Below are 25,255 nucleotides of genomic sequence, written 5' to 3' on the forward strand. Positions count from 1 at the left end.
ATTTTTTGTATTTTTAGTAGAGACGGGGTTTCACCATGTTGACCAGGATGGTCTCGATCTCTTGACCTCGTGATCCACCCGCCTCGGCCTCACACAGTGCTGGGATTACAGGCTTGAGCCACCGCGCCCGGCCCCCTTTTTCTCTTCTTTCCTTCTTTCAGATGGAGTCTTTCTCTGTCACCCAGGCTGGAATGCAGTGGCATGCTCTCAGCTCACTACAACCTCCGCCTCTGAGATTCAACCGATTCTTCTGTTTCAGCCTCCTGAGTAGCTGGGACATGCGCCACCATGCTTGGCTAATTTTTGTATTTTCAGTAGAGACAGGTTTTCACCATGTTGGTCAGGCTGGTCTCAAAGTCCTAACCTCAACTGATCTGCCTGCCTCGGTCTCCCAGAATGCTGGGATTATAGGCACCAGCCACCCCACCTGACTATTTATTTGTGTTTGAGATGTCACCCAGACTGGAGTGCAGTGGCGCCATCTTGGCTCACGGCAACCTCTGCCCCCTGGGGTCAAGCAATTCTCCTGCTTCAGCCTCCCGAGTAGCTGGGATTACAGGTGCCTGCCACCACATCCGGCTTATTTTATGTGTTTTTAGTAGAGATGGAATTTCACCATGTTGTCCAGGCTGGTCTTGAACTCCTGAACTCAAGTGATCCGCCCACCTCGGCCTCCCAAAAGTGCTGGGATTACAGGTGTGAGCCACTGTGCCTGACCATATAATGATCTTTCTATCAAGAATCAAAGATGTCCAAAAAGGTCCCTTGTTCTCTTCCTAGTCCATCCCCATCCTCTTCACCACAGAGACAAATATTCTTCTGATTATTTCTTTCATCAGTGGTTAGTTTCTCCGGTTGTAGAGCTCCATGGGACTGATATTTTATTGTGTGTGCTCGATTGTGCCTGGCTTTTTCACGCGGCATACCGTTTTTGAAGTTCGCATATGCTGTTGCGTGTATCAGTAGTTTGTTCTTTTTACTTGATAAGTAGTATTCAGTTATGGCTATATCATTTGTTTATTCATTCTCGTGATGACAAGAATTTGGGTTGTTTCTAATTTTAGGTTAGTATGAATAAAGCTGCTAAGAATTTTCTTGTACAAGTCTTTTTGTGTATATATTTCCATTTCTTTTAAGTAAAACCTAGAGGCTGGGCACGGTGGCTCATGCCTGTAATCCCAGCACTTTGGGAGGCCGAGGCAGGCGGATCACAAAGTCAAGAAGAGATTGAGACCATTCTGGCCAAAAGGTGAAATCTCCTCTCCACTAAAAATACAAAAATTAGTTGGGCGTGGTGGCGCACGCCTGTAGTCCCAGCTTGGGAGATTGAGGGAGAAGAATCAGTTGAACTCGGGAGGTGGAGGTTGCAGTGAGCAGAGATCTCTCCACCGCACTCCAGCCTGGCGACAGAGCAAGACTCCTTCTCGGGAAACAAACAAACAAACAAACAAACAAAAAACCCTGGAAGTTCTATCACTGTGTCACAGGATGGTGTACACTTTGCAAAGTGGTTGTGCATTTTACACTGCCACCAGTAAGCTATGAGAGTTCTTTTTGCGACACATCCCCACCGACATTTGGTATTACCAGTCTTTTTAATTTTAGCCATTCTAGTAAGGGTATAATGATATTTTATTGAGGTTTTATTAACGTTTACCTAATGACTAACGATTTTGAGATCTTTTTCATGTACTTATTGGCTACTTATATATATTTCTTTATGAAGTGCCCATTTAAGCCTTCTTTTATTTTTAAAATTGGGTCATTGGTTTTTTTTATTATAGATTTATAGGAGCTATTTATACACTCTGGGCACAAGTCTTTTGTCAGATATGTATTGTATTATACATATTACATACTGTATTATTATATAATAATATGTAGTTATATAATTATTTTAACATGTAATAATTATATAACGCATATATATATTATATAATAGATGTTTATTTCCAGTCTGTGTCTTGGCTCTTCACTTTCTTAATGGGTGTTGCTATGGACAGAAATTTAAAAAATTGCTGAGGTTTATTATGGTTTGAATGTGTCCCCAAAATTTCTTTTATTTTTTATTTTTTTTTAGACGAAGTCTCGCTCTGTCGCCCAGGCTAGAATGCAATGGTGCAGTCTCAGCTCACTGCAACCCCTGCCTCCTGGGTTCAAGCAATTCTCAAGCCTCAGCCTCCCAAGTAGATGAGACTACAGACGTGTGCCATCACACATGGATAATTTTTTTTTGTATTTTTAGTAGAGACAGGGTTTCGCTATGTTGGCCAGGCTGGTCGCTATGTTGGCCAGGCTGGTCTTAAACTCCTGATCTCAGGTGATTCACCCACCTTGGCCTCCCAAAGTGCTGGGATTACAGGTGTGAGTCACTGTGCCTGGCTTCCAAAATTTTACCTGCAAATTCATATGTTGATGGTATTTGGAGGTGGTGCCCTTGGAAGGTAATTAGGATGGTGGCTATATAAGAAGAGGAAGAGAGACCTGACATGCTGTCCACCTCTTGCTGTGAGATGCCCTCCTCTGTGTTATGATGCAGTGACAAGGCCCTGATCAGATGCAGCTCCTTGAGCTTGAAACTTCCCAGCCTTCAGAACTGTAAGAACTAAATTTATTTTCTTTATAAATTACACAGTCTCAGATTTTCAGATATAGGAACAAAAAACAGACTAAGTCCTTTTTAATGAACTGTTTAAAAAAATTTTTTTAAGATTTTTAAAATTAAAAAAAAATTAAATATTTTGTTTTTTGAGACAGTTTTGCTCTGTTGCCCAGGCTGGAGTGCAGGGGTACGATCTCAGCTCACTGCAACCTCCGCCTCCCAGCTTCAAGAGATTCTCGTGCCTCAGCCTCCCAAGTAGCTGAGATTACAGGTGTGTACCACCACACCTGGCTAATTTTTATATTGAATTTCATTTTCTAATTAATATGTATTACATGTGTGTTGATGGGGGCATTAGTCTTCTCATCTGGGTTTGGTATTAGGATTGTGTTGGCCTTATAAAACGGTATTGTTGAGAATTGCTTCCTCCTCAGTTTTCTGAAGGCATTGTGTAATATGAATATTTTTTCTTTCTTAATGTCTGATAGAATTTACCCATAAAATTATAGAGGTCTGGAGTTTTCTTTGTGGGAAAATAGTCAAATGCAAATTTAACTTTATTTACACATATTCTATTTTTTCTTGTGTCAGTTTTGTGAACTTGTATTTTTTAAGGAATTTGTCTCTTTCATTCAGTTTGTCAAATTTGTTGACTTAGTTGTTCACAATTTTTTCCTATTATTTTCATGCTCATAGGATCTCTAGTGATACGACCTTTTTTGTGTCTCATATTGTTAATTTGTGTTTTCTCATATTTTCCCTTGACTAATCTTGTCATAGTTTTATCAATTTTATTTTTTCAAATAAACAACTTTGGGCTTTGTAATTGTTTTCCTTTTTGTTTTGTTTTATTTTGCTTTGAGACAGGATCTCACTCCGTTACTTAGGCTGGAGTACAGTGGCGTGATCATGACTCACTGCAGCCTCAACCTCCCATGCTCAAGCAATCCTCCTACTTCAGCCGCCACCATGTCCAGCTAATTTTTGTATTTTTTGTAGAGGCAGGGTTTCACCATGTTGTCCAGGCTGGTCTTGAACTCCTGGGTTCAAGCGATTCTCCCATCTCAGCCTCCAAAGTCCTGGGATTACAGGAGTGAGCCAACATGCTTAGTCCCTATTATTTATTTTCTAACTCACCAACATTTGCTCTTAACTTTACAGATTTCTTTTCTTCTATTTACTTTTTTTGTGTTTTTGAGACAGAGACAAGAGACAGTCTCCGGGAGCCAGTAATCTGATTTTTCCCCCTGTAGTTTTGGCTTATACAGAATATTATATAAATTGAATTATAAGTTATTTTACCTTTCGTGTATGGCTTCTTTCACTTAGCATGATGCCTTTGAGATTTATCCATATCGTTGCATAACTCAGTAGTAGTATTTTATTGTTCAGATGTACGATTTATCTGTTTACTGGTTGTTGGACACATGGATTGTTTCCATTTGGGGGCAATTATTAATAAAACCACTATAAACATTTGCATATATTTTTCTTTCTCTTGGATAAATGTTTAGGTACAGTATTGGTGAGTTGTATGATGGGTCTATGTTTAATTTTATAAGAAAGTGGCCAGCTCTTCCCCAAAGTGGCTGTATCATTTTGCATATCACTTACAATGTATGAGAGTTTCAGTTTCTCCATGTAATCATCACCCTTTGACATTGTCAATCTTTACAATTTTAACCATTGTAGTAGATTTGCAGTAGTATCTCAATGTAGTTTTTAATTTTTATTTCCCTAACATTTGAACATGTTGAACATTTTTTCATGTGCTTACTTGCCAACTATCTATCTTCTTTGGTAATAGGTCTGCTCAAATCTTTTATTTATTTTTAAAGTTGGTTTATTATCTTATTATCAAGTTGAAAGAGTTATTCATATACTCTGATCTTATTTCTATACTTTATTCTATTCATCTAATTTATATGTCTGTCTTTCTACCAATATCACACTGTTTTGATTACTGTAGCATTATGGAAGTCTTGAAATCAGATAGTGTGAATCTTCTAATCTTGTTCTTCTTTCTAAAAATTGTTTTGACTTTTCTAGGTTCTTTGCATTTCCATATAAACTTTAAAATTGACTCATCAGTGTCTATTTTTAAAAACTTCTGGAATTTTGATTGGTACTGCATTGAACCTGTAGATAAATTTGATGAGAACTGACATCTTAACAATATTGAGTTACCCAATCTATACATATAGTGTATCTCTCTGTTTAGTTCTTTAACTTCTTTTATTAAAGTTTCATCATTTGTCGTGTTTTACATACATTTGGTTAAAGTTATTCCTAAGTATTCCACACTTTTGTTATTGTAAATGGTATTTTAAATTTGAACCTAGTTGTTTGTTGCTAGCATACAAAAACACAGTTGATTTCTATATATTGGTCTGGGATTCTGTGACCCTGACATTTCTTTTTCATTTAAGAGACTTTTTTTGGCAGATTCTTTCAGGTTTTCTATGCAGAAAATCATGTTGTCTGTGAGGAAAAACAGTTTTACTTCTTTCTTCCTAATCTTTATACCTTTGGTTCCTTCTAGTGCCTTGTTATCCTGGCTAGGACCTCCAGTACAATGTTGAACAGAATGGTATACTGCTCTATACATATTAATTCAATAAATGTGGTTTAGTGGTCTTGAAATCTTCTATTTTTTTCTTCTAGTTGTTTTATTAATTTCATGGAGTGGGATATTAAAATCTCAAATTATGATTGTTCTTTGTCTATTTCTCTCTTTGGTTCTGTCAACTTTTGCTTCACATATTATTAAGCTATATTATTAGGTGCATACAAATTTAGACTTACATGCTTTGTTTTGTTTTTGAGACAGTATTTCACTCTGTCACACAGACTGGAGTGCAATGGCATGACTGTCTCCCTGCAGCCTCAACCTCCCAGGCTCAGACAATTCTTCTGCCTCAGCTTCCCGAGTAGCCAGGACTACAGGCACATGCCACCATGCCCAGCTAGTTTTTGTATCTGTGGTAGAGACGAGGTTTTGCCATGTTGCCCTTGGTCTCTAGCTCCTGAGCTCAAGCAATCTGCCCACCTCGGCCTCCCAAAGTGCTGGGATTACAGGCATGCGCTACCGTGCCCAGCATGTATGTCTTCTCAATAAACAGATCCTTTTATCATTATGAAATGCTCCCCTTCATCTCTGAGAATATTCCCTATTATGACGTTTTTCTTATGCCTACTTTCCACATGGGATATTCTTTGCCATCCTTTTATTTTCAATCTATTTGTGTCATTTGATGCCCTTTGTATTTGAAGTCATTTCTTGTAGACAACAAGTAGTTAGGTACCTGCTGAAAAGAAATATATAGGGAGGCCCTGTGTATACTTCATTCAACCTCTTGTAATGTCAACATCTTGCAAATATGTACAGTACAGTGTCAATACTAGAAAATTTACACTGATACAATGTATAGAGCTTATTCAGATTTCTCTAGTTTACCTGTACTTGTGTGTGTGTGTGAGTGCATGTGTGAGTGTGTGTAGGTCTATGTAATTTTATTACATGTGTAGCTTTTTGTAATCAGCACCACAAACAAGGTACGTAATTGTATAATCACTCCAGGGCCTCCAGGTGCCATTCCTTTTATTTTTATTTATTTATTTATTTTGGGACATAGTTTTGCTCTTGTTACCCAGGCTGGAGTGCAATGGTGTGATCTTGGCTCACCACAACCCTGCCTCCTGGGTTCAAGGAATTCTCCTGCCTCAGCCTCCTGAGTAGCTAGGATTACAGGCATGTGCCACTACACCCGGCTAATTTTTTTGTATTTTTAGTAGAGACAGGGTTTCTCCATATTGGTCAGGCTGGTCTTGAACTCCCAATCTCAGGTGATTCCCCCTGCCAGCTTCCCAAAGTGCTGGAATTACAGGCATGAGGCACCATGCCTGACCAGCATCATTCCTTTATAGCCACATTCCTTTCTCTCTGCTGATTCCTAACTCTGGCAATCACTAATCTTTTCTCCGTCTTTAGGCTATTTCAAGAATATTATATAAATGGAATCCTACAATACATTACTTTGATATTGACTTTTTACCTTTAGCATATTTCCCTTATGGTTCATCTGTGTTATTGTGAACACCAATAGTCTATTTCTTTTTATTGCTGAATACTATTCTAGGTTAGGGTTTTTTAAAGATATACATATATGGAGTCTCACTCTGTTTCCTAGGCTGTAGTGCAATGACATGATCTTGGCTCACTGCAACCTTTGCCTCCTGGGATTACAGGTGCATGCCACCACAACCGGCTAATTTTTGTATTTTTAGTAGAGATAGGGTTTCACCATGTTGGCCAGGCTGGTCTTGAACTCTTGACCTCAAGTGATCTGCCTGTCAGCCTCTGAAAGTGTTGAGCCACTGCACCAGCCAATCTACGCATTTTACTGGAAATGTTTACCTCATCTGCCAATGCCATCTTGCTATTTGTTTTCTAGTTGTCTCAGCTGTTTTTTGTTCTTCTATTCCTCATATTCTACTTTATTTTCAGTAATTTAAAAATTTTTAATAGTTAAAATAATAAAATAGTTTTAAAATGTTTTAAATATTTGATTATAACTCCTCTATTAGCTTTTTAGCTATCCATCTTTCTATCTTTTTTAGACTTTGCCTTAGGAATTTCCATATTCATCATTAACTTATTACAATGTACTAGAATTAATATTTTGACACTTCACATAAAATGAACAAAACTTACAACAGTAAAATCCCATTTACCTTCTCCCACATCTCTTGTGCTACTTTTATATTCAATTTTACATTTACATACAAAATATAACCACAAAATGATGTTGTTATTTTAAGGTAATCTGTTAAAATAATGATTTTTTTTCAATTTATTTTAATGCAGGTGTTTTTCTATGTTACTATCTTAGTGCTAGCAGTGAATCAGAATCTCTGATTTTTTTGGACTGAGAATTAGGCATTTAAATCAATGAAAAAATAAATTTGAAACTTAGATTATAAGGTTTAATTTTTTTTTTCTTTTTACTGATTGAGGTTACTTTGGTATCATTTCCCCCCAATTTAGATAAATCCCTAATCAATTGTTTCTTTGTAAACAGGACTATTTCAATGATACCTCCCAAAATTCCCTCTTTTAAACAACAAATTGCACTTTTTTTTTTGAGACGGAGTTTCTCTCTTGTTGCCCAGGCTGCAGTGCAATGGCACAATCTTGGCTCACTGCAGCCTCTGCCTCCCAGGTTTAAGCGATTCTCCTGCCTCAGCCTCCTGAGTAGCTGGGATTCCAGGCATGCACCACCACACCCAGCTAATTTTTTATAGTTTTAGTAAAGATGGGGTTTCTCCGTGTTGGTCAGGCTGGTCTCGAACCCCCAACCTCAGGTGATCCACCCATCTTGGCCTCTCAAAGTGTTGGGATTACAGAAATGAGCCACCACGCTCAGCTAATTTTGTATTTTAGTAGAAATGGAGTGTGTCAAGCTGGTTTCAAATTCCTGACCTCAGGTAATCTGCCCGCCTCGGCCTCCCAAAGTGCTGGGATAAGTGCTGGGGTTACAGATGTGAGCCACGTGCCTGGTCAAATCTCTCTTTCTTTTTTTTTTTTTTTTAATATGGAGTCTTGCTTTGTCACCAGTCTGGAGTGCAGTGGCACTATCTCAGCTCACTGCAACCGCCGCCTCTCAGGTTCAGGCAATTCTCCTGCCTCAGCCTCCCAAGTAGCTGAGATTATGAGCGCCCACCACCACACCTGGCTAATTTTTGTATTTTTAGTAGAAATGGGGTTTTACTATGTTGGTTAGGCTGGTCTCGAACTCCTGACCTCAAGTGATCTGCCCACCTCAACCTCCCAAATTGGTGGGATTACAGGCATAAGCCATTGCATCCAGCCCATTTTTCTCCTTTCTGATTTTGTATTGATTAAGATAAAGAAAATTGCTCAGGCTTTCCTTTAGAGGTTTATTTGGAGATTAATAGAAAAGGTGTAAAGAATTTATATTAACATTTTCCCTTAGAACAAGTGTATCTAATTGAAAATAGTTTTCAGCTGGGCGTGCTGACTCACACCTGTAATCCAAGCACTTTGGAGGCCAAGGTGGGCAGATCACCTGAGGTCGGGAGTTCAAGACCAGCCTGACCAATATGGTGAAACCCAGTCTTTAAAAAAATAAATAAATAAATAAATAAAAGAAAATAGTTTTCTAACTCTTTCTTCTTCCCCTGACAAAATAACATAAAATCAGATTCCGTAAGGTAAGGAGAACATTATTATTCTTTTAAAGATGTAGGATTCCACCCCCTCAAAGCTGTAGAATATACTTGTCATTAGTCTATGTTAGATATGTAATCTTACTGAACATGGCAAATTTTCTTACAGAAATCTGAAAAAATGGCTGGGCACGGTGGCTCATGCCTGTAATACTAGCCCTCTGAGAGGCCGAGGCAGGTGGATCACCTGCAGTCAGGAATTTGAGACCAGCCTGGCCAACGTGGCGAAACCCCGTCTCTGCTAAAAATACAAAAATTAGCTGGGTGTTGTGGTGAATGCCTGTAATCTCAGCTATTTGGGAGGCTGAAGAAGGAGAATCACTTGAACCTTGGAGGTGGAGGTTGTAGTGAGCTGAGATTGCACCACTGCACCCCAACCTGTGTGTCAGAAGTGAGACTCCATCTCAAAGGAAAAAAAAAAAAAGAAAAAAACCTGAAAAAGCTCTGCATTCTATCCCCCTAGTTTTACCCCTGTCTAGCATCTTACATTATCTTCTCCATGTTTTCAGTACAATGAACCTGGACCCCTGGTTGTTTCCTGCCTGTAAGTCATTCGTTCTGCTATTTCCCCTGACAAAGTTCTTTCTCTTCATTCTCCATCTGAAAAATATTGTAGTCCTTCAAATCTCAGCTCCTAAAAGAATTTTTTTCTCCAAGGTGAGAGCATTTCCTTTAAATCCACTTACATCTCTATGGATTTTCTTTTCCTTTTTTTTTTTTTTTTTTTGAGACAGGGTGTCACTCTATCACCCAGGCTGGAGTACAGTGGTGTGACCTCAGCTCACTGCAACCTCCCAGGGTCAAGTGATCCTCCCACCTCAATCTCCCAAGTAGCTGGTATTACAGGTGTACCCCACCATACTGGGCTAATTCTTGTAGAGACTTGATTTCGACATGCTGCCCAGGCTGGTCTCGAATGCCTGGCCTCAAGTGATCCACCCGCCTCAGCTTTCAAAAATGCTGGGATTATAGGCGTGAGCCCCTGGGCCCAGCCAAATCTGTGTATTTCTTAATGTACACAGTTATTTGTTAAAATGTTGAAATATGCCCTAACGTATTATATACTACTTGAGGAAAGGACTTCCTTATTTTCCATAACATGCAGCACTGTATATCTGATTTCCAAGACGTGGATTGATACTCGTCTAATGAATGAATGAATTAAAAAATATAAGCATCAATTCTAGTATTGTCTTTATAAATGGCTACTCTGAACATGCTTTGCAAATGTCTCTATTGCATGTAGGTGGGATAAGACTAAAGTTAGTTCCAGAGGCAGGGACAGTTCTGAAGGACTTGATAAAAATCACTCATAGATTCTGCACAGACAAGGACACTCCCAATGTGAATAGATAACTTGTTGGATGCATCTGCCAGCAGCTGAACTGCTGGCAACTTTTGTTTGGAATGAAGAGCTTTCAGCCCAGCACCTCGACTCCATTATAATGCTTTGCCTCCTGTTTTGTTTATATAAAAGACTACAGTCTTGTCTTAGAATTTCTGGGTATTATGAGTACCTTAGGGAAATCTGATTATAGAGATAATCTACTCAACAGTGAAGAGTTTCAATTTGTTTCTATTGAGTTTTGTCAATTCCGAGTCCCAGATACCTTTGTATTCCAGTCCATTGACTAGAGCCTCCCAGCCAGACGTTGAGGCATCTGTTTCTATAGTCTCCGGAACTGGAAAAGATAAATAAGAATGTAGGGGAATTATCTGTATATTTGCTAACCACCAATTTAGATCTAAATAGACTCCCTCTGTTAGGAAGACTAATGAATTCCAATTCTCTGAAATATCCTTTGCTTTTAACAAGCAAGATGGAAGGTATCTAAAGAAAAAAAAACAGGACGAGATACACAGAGGGAAAAGCTGTGAATAATGCCACCAGAGAACCAATTATGTTCACCAGCTGGCATTGAGAAACTTGTTTCCTTTGACAAAAAAAGATTTCAGTTTTAGCCTCAAAATACTTTTTGACATTGTGTTCTTCAGGGCTGAATGACGAATCCTCCCAACCACCCCCATAAAGTGTTAGAAAAAAATTCTTAACATCATTGTTATATGTAATGTGACAAAGCAATGGGCAAGAAGAGAAAAACAAGCTAAGGCATCAATATGGAAGTTAAGAAGACTCAACTGGATAAAATGATAGTGAAATGAAGCAGAGATTCTCCTCCCAGCCATATGACTGAATCAATGAGACACATTCACAGGGTATGACAATGATAAACAAACTGGTAAGAACATTGAATAGATATAAAAATGTATTTCTTGGGAAAGCACAGTCAACTACTATATTTCTCAGTGATACAAACTCTCAGTGATGCATTTTGAACGTTTTCTTCTTTCTGTTTGTGGGAAACCTCACTAATTGCAACCAAGTCTGAATGGAACCTTTTGGCTTTAGTGGGAGAGACATAATCGATTTCATGATCTCTCGGTTGGTAAAATTTGCAAAGAAGGCTGGGCACAGTGGCTCACACCTGTAATCCTACCAGTTTGGGAGGCCGAGGTGGGAGGACTGCTTGAGTCCAGGAACTTGAGACCAACCTGGGCAACATAGCACAAACCCGTCTCTACAAAAAATAATAATAAATTAATTAGCTAGGCATGGTGTTGCACATCTGTGGTCCCAGCTACTTGGGAGGCTGAAATGGGAGGATCACTTGGGCTTGAGAGGGTGAGGCTGCAGTGAGCTATGATTGTGCCACTGCACCCCAGCCTGGGAAACAAAGCAGGGCCTTGTCTCGAGAAAAAAAAAAAAAAAGCAAAGAAGTGGTGTCACCTAAATCCCAAGCTCTCATTAGAGTTTTTTTCCAACCACCAGGACTCCTGTTGAGCCAGTCTTGTCTGGGAGTCCCCTCTGGTCCATCTGGTCCAAGCTGTTCCTTGGGGAAATACTCACTTTTTATACCACTTTAAAACTTGCCTTTCCCAAGTATCTATTTAAATTCCATAAATATCTGTAGAGCAAATTCACTCCGGCCAGGCTTTGTTGAGCCACTAAAGTAGGGCGCCTATGTATCTGTGTGCTCCTAATGCCTTCTTCTTTCTCAAAGTGCATAGACATGCTTATTTAGTAGTAATTTGCTTTCTTGATTATAAAAAAGGGAAACTTGGCCGGGCACGGTGGCTCAAGCCTGTAATCCCAGCACTGTGGGAGGCCGAGGCGGGTGGATCACGAGGTCAAGAGATCGAGACCATCCTGGTCAACATGGTGAAACCCCGTCTCTACTAAAAATACAAAAAATTAACTGGGCATGGTGGTGCGTGCCTGTAATCCCAACGACTCAGGAGGCTGGGTCAGGAGAATTGCCTGAACCCGGGAGGCGGAGGTTGCGGTGAGCTGAGATCAGGCCACTCCAGCCTGGGTAACAAGAGCGAAACTCCGTCTCAAAAAAAAAAAAAAAAAAAAAAAAGGGAAACTTAAAAAAGCTTCTTGTTTCTCTTTCAAATGATGCCACCCGGTGCAGAGTCACTGTGTTGTCTGTGTACTGCACAATTCTGTGAGCGCCATCAAATGGACTATAGCATCAGTGGTGCCTCCTGACTCCCTACACAACCCAAATTCTCCAGAGTAGTACATAGTCTTGACCCTGTGCACAAAGAATATGGATTTTTATGTGGCTGGATAATTGGACAATTAATTTAGCCTACCCAGTTCTGGGGAAGAAAACAGAGCTTTTATTTGATTTCATGCCATCAACTTCCGAAACACTGAAATTTGGTATTGTACTAAATATTACAGAAATACAAATGTTATCTAAGTGACTCTTCAGCTTTGACCCTAAATCAGCAAGGGTAATGTTTCACAATTTTTTTTTTTTTTTTTTTTTAGACAATCTCACTTTTTCGCCAGGCGCCAGGCTGGAGTGCAGCGGCGCAATCTCGGCTCACTGCAATCTCTGCCTCCAGGGTTCAAGCAATTTTCCTGCCTCAGCCTCCCGAGTAGCTGGGACTACAGGCGAGCACCACCACGCCCAGCTAATTTTTGTATTTTTTAGTAGAGACTAGGTTTCACCATGTTGGTCAGGATGGTGTCGGTCTCTTGGCCTCGTGATCCACCCGCCTCGGCCTCCCAAAGTGCTAGGATTACAGGCGTGAGCCACCGCGCCCGGCCTACACTTTTTTTTTTTTTAAGACAGAGCCGCGCTCTGTCACTCTGGCTGGAGTGCAGTGGCACCATCTCGACTCACTGCCACTTCTGCTTCCCGGATTCAAACGATTCGTCTGCCTCAGCCTCCCTAGTATCTGGGTTTACAGGCTTCCGCCACCATGCCCAGCTAATTTTCGTATTTTAGTAGAGACGGGGTTTCGCCATGTTGGCCAGGCTGGTCTTATACATTTCATTTCATATTTCTTTATCTTGTGTGTGTTTTTTTTTTTTAATCCTTTTATTCTCTTTTACGGATGCAGTTTTTAGTGATGGATTATACATGGAAAGAAATGAAAAAAATGAGTTCAAGGAGAGTTCTTTAATAGTATGCATCAGCCTTCTTAAAAATTTACTGGAAATGTCTTCAAAAATGGTTTTCCTTTTCTTTATTAATACATTTTTAAAAATAGCAGTTTTTTGAGATTTAATTCAACGACAAAATTCACCGATTTAAAGTATACAACTCAGTGTTTTTTAGTACATTCAGAGTTATGCAACCATCACCACTATCTAATTTCAGAACATTTTTATCACCTCAAAAAGAAGCCCTGTATCCATTAGCAGTCACACCCCACATTCCACCCCAGCAGCTGTAGGCAAACACTGATCTACTTTTTGTTTCTATAGATTTGCCTGTTCCAGACATATTATATAAATGGAATTGCACAATAAATGGCCTCTTAGGACTGACTTCTTTCGTGTAGCATGCTTTCAAAGTTCATACATGTTGTAGCATGCATCAGTATTCTTTAATTTTTATTGCTGTATAATCAATTGTATGGATATATCACATTTTGTTTATGCACTCATCAGTCAATAGACGTTTGTGTTGGTTTCATTTTTTAACTATCACAAATAACGTGGCTATGAATATTTTTATACAGGTTTTTTGTGTGGACTTATGTTTTCAGTTTTCGTGGTTATATACTTATGAGTAGAATTATTGCATTATGTGATAAATATATGTTTAACCTTTTGAGTAAATACTAGACTGCTTTTTTTTGAGACAGTCCGACTCTGTCACCCAGGCTGGAGTGCAGTGGCGTGATCTTAGCTTACTGCAACCTCCGGCTCTCGGGTTTGAGCAATCTCGTGCCTCAGCCTCCGGAGTAGCTGGGATTACAGGCGTGCACCACCATGCCTGACTAATTTTGGTATTTTTAGTAGAGACAGGGTTTCGCCATGTTGGCCAGCCTGGTCTCAAACTCCTGACCTCAGTTGATTCGCCTGCCTTGGACTCCCAAAGTGCTGGGATTACAGGCGTGAACCACTGCACCCAGCCCAGATTGTTTTTCAAAGTGGCTGAATCACTTAATAATCCTACCTGCAATGTTTGAGGGCTCCAACTTCTCTACATCCTTGCCAACATTTGTTATTGTCTGTCTTTTTAATTTTAATGGTCTTAGGGAGGATACAGTCGTATCTCACTGTGGTTTTGATTTGCAGTTTCCTGGTGACTAATGATGTTGAGTACGTTTTCATGTGCTTATTGGCCATTTGTATATCTCCTTAGGAGAAATATATAGCCAAATCCTTTACCCATTTTGTATTATCATTTTTACTTGTGACAAAATACACAATATAAAATTTATCATCTTTAAGCATACAGTTCAGTGGCACTAAGTACATTCACATTCTCGTGTTACCATCACCATGATCTGGTCTCCAGAACTCCTTTCATTTTGCAAAACTGAAACTCTTTTTTTCTTCTTTTCAAGCATTCTTTGCATCTTTCATTACAACTGAGGTTAAACATTTTCATGTGATTACTGGACATTCATATTTCTTTGTGAGACAGGTTGGTAATTTAAAAAATAATACTAATGTTTTTTCCTGATTATAATATACTTATTGTAGATATGTAGAGAATATAGAAGAGTATAAGACTATAGAGGAAAATATTCACATAATTCAAATCATAAAGACAAACATTGCTGCTAATTATTTTCACTTTTCTCTGCACGTGTTTTCTTGTAGAACTGATATTCTGGACAAATGTGTTTTACAGTATATGTTCCCTCCCTCCCTCCCTCCCTCCCTCCCTTCCTTCTTTCCTTCCTTCCTTCCCAGAATCTCACTCTGTTACCCAGGCTGGAGAGCAGCGGCTTGATCTCAGCTCACTACAACCTCGGCCTCCCCAGTTCAAGTGATTTTCCTGCCTCAGCCTCCCAAGTAGCTGGGATGACAGGCACATGCCACCATGCCTGGCTAATGTTTGTATTTTTAGCAGAGATAATGTTTCACCATGTTGGCCAAGTTGATTTTAAACTCCTGATTTCAGGTGATCCGCCAGCCTTGGTCTCCCAAAGTGCTGGGATTACAGGCATGAGCCACTGTGCCTGGCCCTGTTTTTTTTTTTTTTTTGTAAAATTTAATTTCATTTTAATTTCCAGGATACATGTACAGAATGTGCAGGTTTGTTGCATAGGTAAATGTGTGTCATGGTTTGCTGTACCTATCAACCCATCACCTAGGTATTAAGCCCAGCATGCATTAGCTATTTTTCTTGATGCTGTCCCTCCCCAAACCCCCACCCTGACAGGCCCCAGTGTGTGTTGTTCCCCTTCCTGTGTCCTTGTGTTCTCATTGTTTAGCTCCCACTTATAAGTGAGAACATGCAGTGTTTGGTTTTCTGTTCCTACGTTAGTTTGCTGAGGATAATGGCTTCCAGCTCCATCCATGTCCCTGCAAAGGACATGATCTTGTTCCTTTTTATGACTGCATGGTATTCCATGGCATATAGGTAGCACATTTTCTTTATCCAGTCTATCATTGATGGTTATTTGGGTTGATTTCATGTTTTTGCTATTGTGAACAGTGAAAATTGAAACATTTTACCCATTCAATGACAACTTTCCCTTTCTCCACCCCAGCAACTAATTCTACTTTCTGTCTCTATGAATTTCATTACTCTAGGTACCACATTTAAGTGGAATCAGGCAGTATTTTTCCTTTTGTGACTGGCTCATTTCACTTAGCATCATGTTCTCAAGGTTCATCCATGTCGTAACATGTGTGAGAATTTCCTTCCTCTCTAAGGCTGAATAATATTCCAGTTTATGTATAGTCCACATTTTGCTTACCTATTTATTTGTTGATGGACACTTGTGTTGTTTCTACCCCTTGGCTATTGTGAATAATGTTTCTGTGAACATGGGTGTATAAATATCTGTCCAAGCCCCTGCTTTCAGTTCTTTTGGGTATGTACCCAGAAATGGAATTGTTGGATTATATGATAATTTCATCTTTAACTTTTTAAGGAAGTGCCATACTGTTTTCTGCAGCAGCTGAGCCATTTTACATTTCCATCAACAATGCACAAGAGTTCCAGTTTCTCCCCATCCTCACCAGCACTTGCTATTTTCTGCTTTTTTAAAAACAGTAGCCATTCGAATGAGTGAGGTCGTATCTCATTGTGGTTTTGATGATTTGCATTTCCTTAACGATTAGTGATTGTATTAGAAAGTTCAGGCTGCCATAACAAATACCACAGACTAGGTGGCAGAAACAACAGAAATTTATTTCTCACAGTTCTGGAGGTTGAGGGTCCAACATCAGGTTCTGGCTGATTTGGTTCTTGGTGAGAGCCCACTTTCTGGCTTCCAGATGGCCTCCTTTTCACTGTATACTCACATGGTAGAGAGAGATCTTTCTCTCTTCCTTTTCTTATAAGGCCACCAATCCTATAAGATGAGGGTCCTATCCCTATGACATCATTTAACCTTAATTACTCACTCTAAGTCCTGCCTCCAAATATGGACAAGTTGGAAGTTAGGGTTTCAAAAAATGAGTTTTAGGGAAACACAATTTGGCCCATAGCAGTGACGCTGAGCATCTTTTCATGTGCTTATTGGTCATTTGTATATCTACTTTAGAGAGATGTCTATTCAAGTCTCTTGCCCATTTTTAAAAAGGGCTGCTTGTCTTTTGTTGTTGTTGAGTTGCAGGAGCTCTTTATATTCTGGATACAAACCTCTTAGCAGATATGTGATTTGCAATATTTTCTCCCATCTGTGGGTTGTCTTTTTCATCTCTTGATGGTGTTCTTTAAAGCACAAGAGTTTTTAATTTTGATGAGGTCTCATTTTTATTTTTATTGTCATGTCTAGGAAATCATTGCCTAATTCAAAGTCATGAAGATTTACTTACTCCTATGGTTTAAGAGTTTTATATTCTAAGCCCTTATATTTGGGTATGTGATTCATTTTGAGTTAATGTTTATATACAGTGTGAGATATCCCTTTTCTTTTCATTCCTAAGAACATTGGAGTTTCAGAATGTTCTTTACTAGATTAGATATGAAAAAATTGGTGAGTTTTTTTTTTTCTTTTTTTTTTTCAGAGTCTCTCTTTGTTACTCAGGCTGGAATGCAGTGGCACAAATATGACTCACTGCAGTCTTGACCTCCTGGACTCGAGCAATCCTTTCACCTCCGCCTCCCAAGTAGCTGGGGCCACTAGGTGTGTGTCACCACACCTGGCTAATTTTTAACTTTTTTTGTACATGCAGGGTCTCACTGTGTTGCTCAGGCTGGTCTCAAACTCCTGGGATCAGGCACTCCTCCTGTCTTGGCCTCACAAAATGCTGGGATCATAGGCATGAACCACCATGGCCAGCCAGGAGGGTGTTTTAAATTGCTGGTTTTGGGGGTCTTTTATTTCAGACCTGGGAAATCACATCTATTATATCATCTAAAATATGTTTCATTTATGATAAGCTCATTCAGCCTGTTTTATAAGCAGATAAATCCAAACATACGGTAATGTAACAGGAATGGCTGCCAATTACAGTTGAGCTAACATTCATTGACAAATTATGAATAATATCTTGATTACAAATCAAAGCTTGGTCTCATCTTTTTAGCCCAAAATTGACTAAGACTACATAACATTTTTTAGTCTGATTAATGGTAGCATAACTAATTAGAGTGGAAAGAGATTAGCAAATCATTCAAGATGTCAAAGGCAGGCAAAGTGCCATTTTGTCATAGATAATATAGTAAAGCTCACAGCGACAGGTGTGCATGGTAAGAACAGAGACTACCTAGGTATTGAAGAGTCTAGGTAATGTTTTTAATATCAGCATTATTTGGTTAGATTTGATTTTCTTCCTCTGAATTGCCATACTACTGAATTGGCCTTTGATTTATTGACATTCTAGGATTTGGTGTTGATTTTCTTTTTGCCTTGCAGGATGCAGAGAATCAAATATTAAAGACGAGTGTATGGTACCGAGAGGTAAATAATTATTTTTCCTTCTAAATATACAGGACTCCTGATCTGAATTTGCTGCAAAATATAATTATTTAAGAAATAGGTATTATCTTTGCATTTATAGTTCCTTAGATCTGCAGCAGACCTAATTTATTATAATTCATTTAGGATGTATGGCCCTGGTTTCTAGTTGGGACTACCATCTTTAGGATTCAGGTGGGATGTCTCTCTCCTAACAGATAAAACCAAGAGCCTGATAAATTGGATTATTAACCACATGTCTCTTTAGTTCTTTATTGAGGCAGACGTTGCTCCATTTTGATACTTTTTTTTTTTTTTTTTTACTCCTAACAGGTCTGGAATGATGAATTTTTATCCTGGAACTCCAGCATGTTTGATGAGGTTAGAGAGATCTCCCTTCCTCTAAGTGCCATCTGGGCCCCCGATATCGTCATCAATGAGTTGTAAGTGTGCCAGTGTGTATTTCTGTGGGGTTTAGACTGCTTGGAATAGTCAGGCCAGTTGCTGCTTACGTTCAGTCAGTGTTGCTAATTTTTGCTTCTCAAGCTGAAGGGGAACATATTGTTGGGAGTATTCAGGTTAGAAGTGCCGTGTGTTGTCATTATTTAAGATACAGATCTGGTTACTAATGTTGAGGTTACCCATTACGTCTATGTCGTTATAGCAGCAAATGAGTTAACTTATGAGGCTGTCACTGAAAAGCTCCTCTTTGCCAGGGTGAATCATCTCATGGAAAATGCAATTCTGTTTCTGCAGGGCTAGGCTGGTCCCGGGTCTCATGGTCACTACCATCTCCTAATCAGCTTGTCTATGTTTTGAAATGACTAACGTCCTCTCGTGACAACAAGTTCTCTTGTGTTTCATATAGTGTGGACATTGAAAGATCCCCTGACCTTCCCTATGTTTATGTGAACTCATCTGGGACCATTGAGAACTCTAAGCCCATCCGGGTGGTCTCCGCATGCAGTTTAGAGACATACGCTTTTCCATTTGATGTCCAGAATTGCAGCCTAACCTTCAATAGCATTTTGCATACAGGTAAACCACAAGAGATACACATCAATGCTAGGTTGGTGCATGTAGGTGAAATGATATTATATTATCTTCAGGTCTATTTTAGTCTTGCAGATAATTGGCTATTTAAAAATCAAAATCTCTTCTTGCAGTTTTTTTGGCTCTGCTGTAATTCAGGCCGAGTATGATGCTGTAGCCCACTGCTGCAGTTGTTCTGGAAACACAATGTTAGGCCTCCACTGCCAGGGATAATGTTATACAAATCTCAGGCAAGCTCCATCATTCTATAGAGAGTGGATTCCAAGCCTTAAATGACTTGAATAATTTCATTCCCCTTTCCTACCGTCTAATTCAAATAAGGCCAATGAGACTAGAGGGGGCAGGAGAAAAAGGAATTCAAATTGGGAGAAATTTGAATTTGGGAAAGTGGGTTGATGTTGGCATCTCTTTCTCTCTGGGAAAGTCAATTGTTCCTGTTGTTTGCAGTGGAAGATGTAGACCTGGCCTTTCTGAGGAGCCCAGAAGACATTAAGCATGACAAAAAGGCGTATTTGAATGACAGTGAGTGGGAACTTCTTTCCGTGTCCTCCGCATACAGCATCCTGCAGAGCAGCACTGGAGAATTTGCACGGATTCAGTTTAATGTAGGTTCTTTCCTTCCTGTCCCTATTGCCTGCTTCTCCACAGCCTTTGGCCTTGTCTCTTGGGCCGAGGAATATCTGCTCTATTGCATGTTCTCATTCATTATCACTCAAGAACAGGGACTTCAGCGGGCTCTGAATATCCACCCGCATTCCAGCATCTCAAGAGCAGAGGTTCAGTGGGAGATGCTGGGCCCCTGCAGAATAACACGAGAGGAGGGTATTCAGACATCAGAGGCCTGAAGCACCCTCTGCAGCAGGAGGTATTTCAACACATACTCACATTCTGGCTTCTAACTGCTACTCAGGGAAAACACAGACAAACCCACACACAACAACAACAACAAATGGGAAGACTTTCTCATCAACATTATTGTCCTATTTTTTTCAATTGAGTAAATTATCAACTAATTCCAGATGCAGATACATAATATGATAATATTATTAACTTGAATATCTTAAAGGATTAGCCGATAAGATCCAGAGAGACCACTGGTAGCTTCTGAATCAGAGACAACAATTACTCCCCTCAAAATTATGGTGGGAACCCACGCTTCTCTGATGCACCCCTGGGAATGCCCTAGGCTGCATTGTTCATAGGGAAATTTGTCCGGCATGAAATTGGAGAATGGTAGGATGCAGGAGAATGAAGCCTGCTGATTTGTACTCAGGGGCAGCCATTCTCCCTTCTTTGGCTCCCTAGGAAACTCTGACATGTGGTCGCAGCAAGTTTCACACAACTGGTAAGCTACATCATTAGTATTCAGCAGTGCATTCTTCTTTTCTGCAAAAAAGTCAGCTAGTGGTGGTGGTGATGAGGGGAGGGTGGTCCTTCATGCCAAGTAATGGATTCAGTTGAAAAACAGAAACCACAGGCAGGTCAGGATTGCACACAAGATGAATTATCCTAAAAACATATCTTTGGAATAAGAAGGAAAATTTAGAGTAAAGTGCTGTGGTACAATGGATATACTAAGGGGCGGTGATGAAATTAACTATTATTGGCCGAGTGCAGCGGCTCACACCTATAATCCCAGAACTTTGGGAGGCCAAGGCAGGTGGATCATTTGAGGTCAGGAGTTTGAGACCAGCCTGGCCAACACGGTAAACCTTGTCTTTACTAAAAATTAAAAAATTTGCCAGGCGTAGTGGTATGCACCTGTAATCCCAGATACTTGGGAGGCTGAGGCATGAGAATTACTTGAACCTGGGAGGTGGAGGTTGCAGTGAGCCAAGATCCCAGCACTGCACTCCAGCCTGGACGACAGAGCAAGACTCTGTCTCAAAAAACAAACAAACAAACTATTATTGAGGTTACAAGTATCCCTCCATTGGTTAAAGGTGTATACAGCTTTCCAGCAAGGCTCTTGTTAAATCTGGGCCTCTGAGACACAGTCGTAGTTTGAACCTGAGTGATGTATAATGCTGGCTAGTAGCTAACTGCAACTCATACCCTCCTGCTGGTGGGCTTTGGGTTCTTGCCTAGAATTCTGCTTGGTTTTAACTTGCATTGTGGCCTGTTTGTCCACTTTTCTTGTGAGGAAAAGGGAAGGAAAGTAAGCAAGCTTTTTTTTTTTTTTTTTAATTTCAATGAGTTTCTTGGCTAGGAGTAAACACCTCATTAATTTTAAAGATATCAGCCTGCAAACATTATTAATGCAGCCCGAATAATGGAGAGCATTAAAGGGAAATGTGAAGGTGTAGCACATGCAAGGTGGAACACAGTCACCTACCAGGCGCTCCTGAGAACACTGCACACACCATTACCTACACTACACGAAGGAGACAAACACGGGCGAGAGACGGGGCAGGTAAACAAGGGCGTGTGCTTGCATGCACAAGCACACATGTGCACACGCACACACACACATTCTCTCTCTCTCCATAGAGCAGCTAATATTTGTAGTTACATGTCACCCTCCTTCATCCTAAATGTTGATTCGTTCATAGCAGCTGAAGGTTTTCTGTATACTATCTCCATTTTAATTATGATGAACAGAGACAGATAAAAGTTTGTTTAATGGAGGGGAGGCATCCCTGGATCTCAGAACCATGGTCCGGTTCCTCTGCTCTCCTCATTGCCATGCTTCCTCCCTGGGCACGTGTTGAAGTGGAAGTGTGCTGGAGGCAGGTGTGATTTGATTTCATGCTCTTGGAACATTTCCATGGGTCCCTCTGCCCTAAGGGTGAATGTGGGTTATCTGTAGCAAGGCTGGCTTCTGCCTGTCCTCAGGAGCACAGTAGGGAGAGAATCCTGAGTAGAGTCATATTTGGTGGGGCAGGAATTCAGATTCAGGAGCAATTCTGTAGCTTTAGAAAGACTAAAAGTGGATTCAGGGACAATCACGGTTCTCTGCTTCCCAACCACGTTCAGTCTCCATGGCTCCCCATTTCTGCTCTGTGCACGGCGCCCAGGCTCATTGTATTCTCTTACTCCATACCAGACATCCCACTCTGAACTTAGCAACCAAGGCACCTGGGTTTTCTTTAATAGCCCTTGGCCAATGATGTGAAATTCAGGGCCTGATTCTGTGTCAACACTGGGCCTGCCAGGGTCCTGATAGCAAAAGACCATTTCCTCTTAATCTAATTGCCAGCTGCATCTCAGTCCAGGCTGCCCAGCAGGAGGTTGGGGACAGGTAGGGCAGGCAGGAGAAGCAATGATCTATTCTAAGTTCATCATTGCCCTTGGCCTGAGGTACACTGCTGCCATTTATACTAAATCAAGTCCTCCGGATGCCCCATGAGTTTCAGCTAATATGCAATCATAGCTGCCGACTTTGGGACATGAATTGTTTATCAGAGGACGCCATGGATGCTTTGGAGTCAGGCTACATTCCACAGGGGGCCCAGAACACAGGCACCTCTTCCTACAAAGATGTCTGTGTGCCACCTGGGACTTGGTCCAGCAGCCATGGGAGGGGAGGTTTCCTCCAATATGTTATTGGAGGTGCTGGTTCCCAGAAACAGTAGGGTGAGCTTTTGATTCTGCATGACAGTTTTTTTTTCTTTGTCTTTAAAGAATGAGGGTAGAAGTGGGAGGAGGCAGGAATACAATTTAGAAACTCGTGTTGGATGGAAAAGGGAGGACAGCTGTGGAAACTAAACCAAGCCCAACCACGGATATCTTCACACCAAGTAAAGTGTTCATTTGGGCAGGAATTGGGGTGCCCACAGGGTGTCCTAGAAAATGCAAAGGGACATTTGGGAAAGAAAGTCACTCCATTTAGCCTCTTTTTCTCTTATAATTTTCCTTTCTAGATTAGGTAGAGTAACTTTGTTGAGATAGTTATTGAATGCAGCTCATAAACTTGACAGAAGATCCAGATCCTTCTAAATGCCAGCAGATCATATGAGAGAGAGACAGAGAGAATTTAGAGTCCTAGATATTTTTTCTGGGTCACTCAAGTGATTTGGGAATCACAGACTGACTTCCTGCTAATCCAGCACAGCCCATAGTCCAGATGCAAGCAACTCTGACTCCGGTGCCTAAATGGCAGCAACTTTCCTGTTCTTTCAGAGTTGGGAATGCTGGGAGGGGCTTTGGAGAGGAGGAAAATGGGCTTCTGTATGAAGCGGAGTCTGGGAGTCAAAATTCCAACTATGTCATAAAGACGGTCATGCAAAATTGAGTACTGGTGGGGTCTACCATCAAGGAGGCAATTAGAGGCTAACCTTGGGGCCTATTCCATCTCCAAGGAGCTCTCCACACACACATTCTGAATTAGATTCATCTCTTTCATTAACATCAATAGGCTCCAAATACCTTTGTGTACTTATTATTTCCTGGCTTTAATGGATAATGAAATTGTGGCATAATATTGCTAACACCTGAAGGGTGTCTAATGGGGAACATGGACTGAAACTAAAGTGCTTTTTCTTCCCTTTCTGTGGAATTTAAAGGCACCAGCTCCTTTAGTCCATTAGAAATGATGGTCTGTGGGTAGGGGCAGTTTTGCAGAGAGCAGTGTCTCACTGAGCAGGTGACATGCCTTCTCCTCAGCAGAAGCAGGAGTCACTGCTTCTTGCATGATCTGCAGAGAGGCAGCCCTGAGAAAGACTGACCTCAAGAGGATAGCCCCTCTTTGGGCTAACTCCACACTCCCATTGCATTGGGCGGGGGGCCGAACTAAAAGTAGCATTACGACCAGACTCCGGTACAATTCGGTGAACATCTTTCGAGTTCTTATCATGTGCCGGGGTCCATGGTGAACACTTAGGACATAAAGATGAATAAATGAAGGCTCCTGACAGCTATGACAGATCCCAAAAATCTGCCCAGGGAGACATAATAGCACTAATCACAAAGCTGAGCACTTACTCTATGCCAGGCACCATTTTAAGAGTTTGTACCTGTAATTGTCACATCCCCAGGAGATGGGTGCTCCAAGCATCTGCAATTTTACAAATAGATGAATTCAGGTGCAGAGAAGTTAAGTAACTTACAGGAGGCTTCAAGGTGACTGGTGGAGCCTGGACTTGAACCCAGGCAACTTGACTCCAGAAACTATATGCCTAATCCTATATCATGCTGATACACAACTAAAGGCAGTGCAGAAGGTTCCAGTCCGTTCTTTGTCATTCGTCCACTGTGCATTACTGGGCCAGTCATGTGTATTGGTGTTACAAGGCTACCCTAACACAGTGCCCCAAACTGGGTGGCTCAAAACGACAGAAGTGCATGTTCTTGCAGTTGTGCAGGCTGTAAATCTGAAATCAAGACTTGGGCAGGGTTAGATTCTTCTGGGCATTCTGAGGGAGGATCTGCTCCTTGCCTGTCCTCTGGTCCCTGGTGGTTGCCAGGAACACTTGATGTTCCTTGGCTGGTAGATGCACCTCTGCCTCCATCTTCAAGCAGCCTTCTTGTGTGTCTCTTCTCTTCTTATCATAACTCCAGTCACATCGGACTAAGCGCCCACCCTACTCCCGTGTGACCTCATCTTACTCTAATGCATCTTCAGTGATCTCATTTCCAAATAAGGTCGCATTCTGAGGTTCTGGGAAAGACATGAATTATTGGGGGCCCTTTTCAACCTAGTAGAGACTGCCATGCGAGATTCACTTCTGCTCCATGTGTTAAATACATCCTGCTCCATCCCAACCTCCCCCAAAGTTTAACCTAGTATAATTCCAGTGTCAACTCTAAGTCCAAAATATCGTCTAAATATAAACTCGAAAAGTCCCAAGTCTCATTGTCTAGATTAGCTAAAGCAGGTATGGACCCCGATTATGGTCCATTCTGGGGCAAAATTTCTCTCCCCCAACAGACTTGTGAAACACTCAATCACCAGAATCTGGTTCCTGATCCTACAAGATGGGGTAAGGGCAGGGAACTGTCTTATTAATGGTACTAATT

At 40.7% G+C, this 25,255-nt stretch overlaps 1 protein-coding gene across 1 annotated transcript in view; it reads left to right on the forward strand.

The window, feature by feature from the left end:
• Positions 1-25,255, forward strand: part of HTR3B (5-hydroxytryptamine receptor 3B) — a 40,715-nt gene that overhangs the window by 8,153 nt on the left and 7,307 nt on the right. Inside the window, exons 3-6 of the mRNA XM_017523304.2 lie at positions 18,203-18,247; positions 18,578-18,687; positions 19,113-19,282; positions 19,745-19,902. Coding sequence (XP_017378793.2) covers positions 18,203-18,247; positions 18,578-18,687; positions 19,113-19,282; positions 19,745-19,902 — 483 coding nt within the window. The remainder of the gene's footprint in view (positions 1-18,202; positions 18,248-18,577; positions 18,688-19,112; positions 19,283-19,744; positions 19,903-25,255) is intronic.

This window comes from Cebus imitator, unplaced genomic scaffold (assembly GCF_001604975.1).
Source record: "Cebus imitator isolate Cc_AM_T3 unplaced genomic scaffold, Cebus_imitator-1.0 Scaffold28, whole genome shotgun sequence".
In the NCBI taxonomy this organism is placed as follows: domain Eukaryota; kingdom Metazoa; phylum Chordata; class Mammalia; order Primates; family Cebidae; genus Cebus; species Cebus imitator.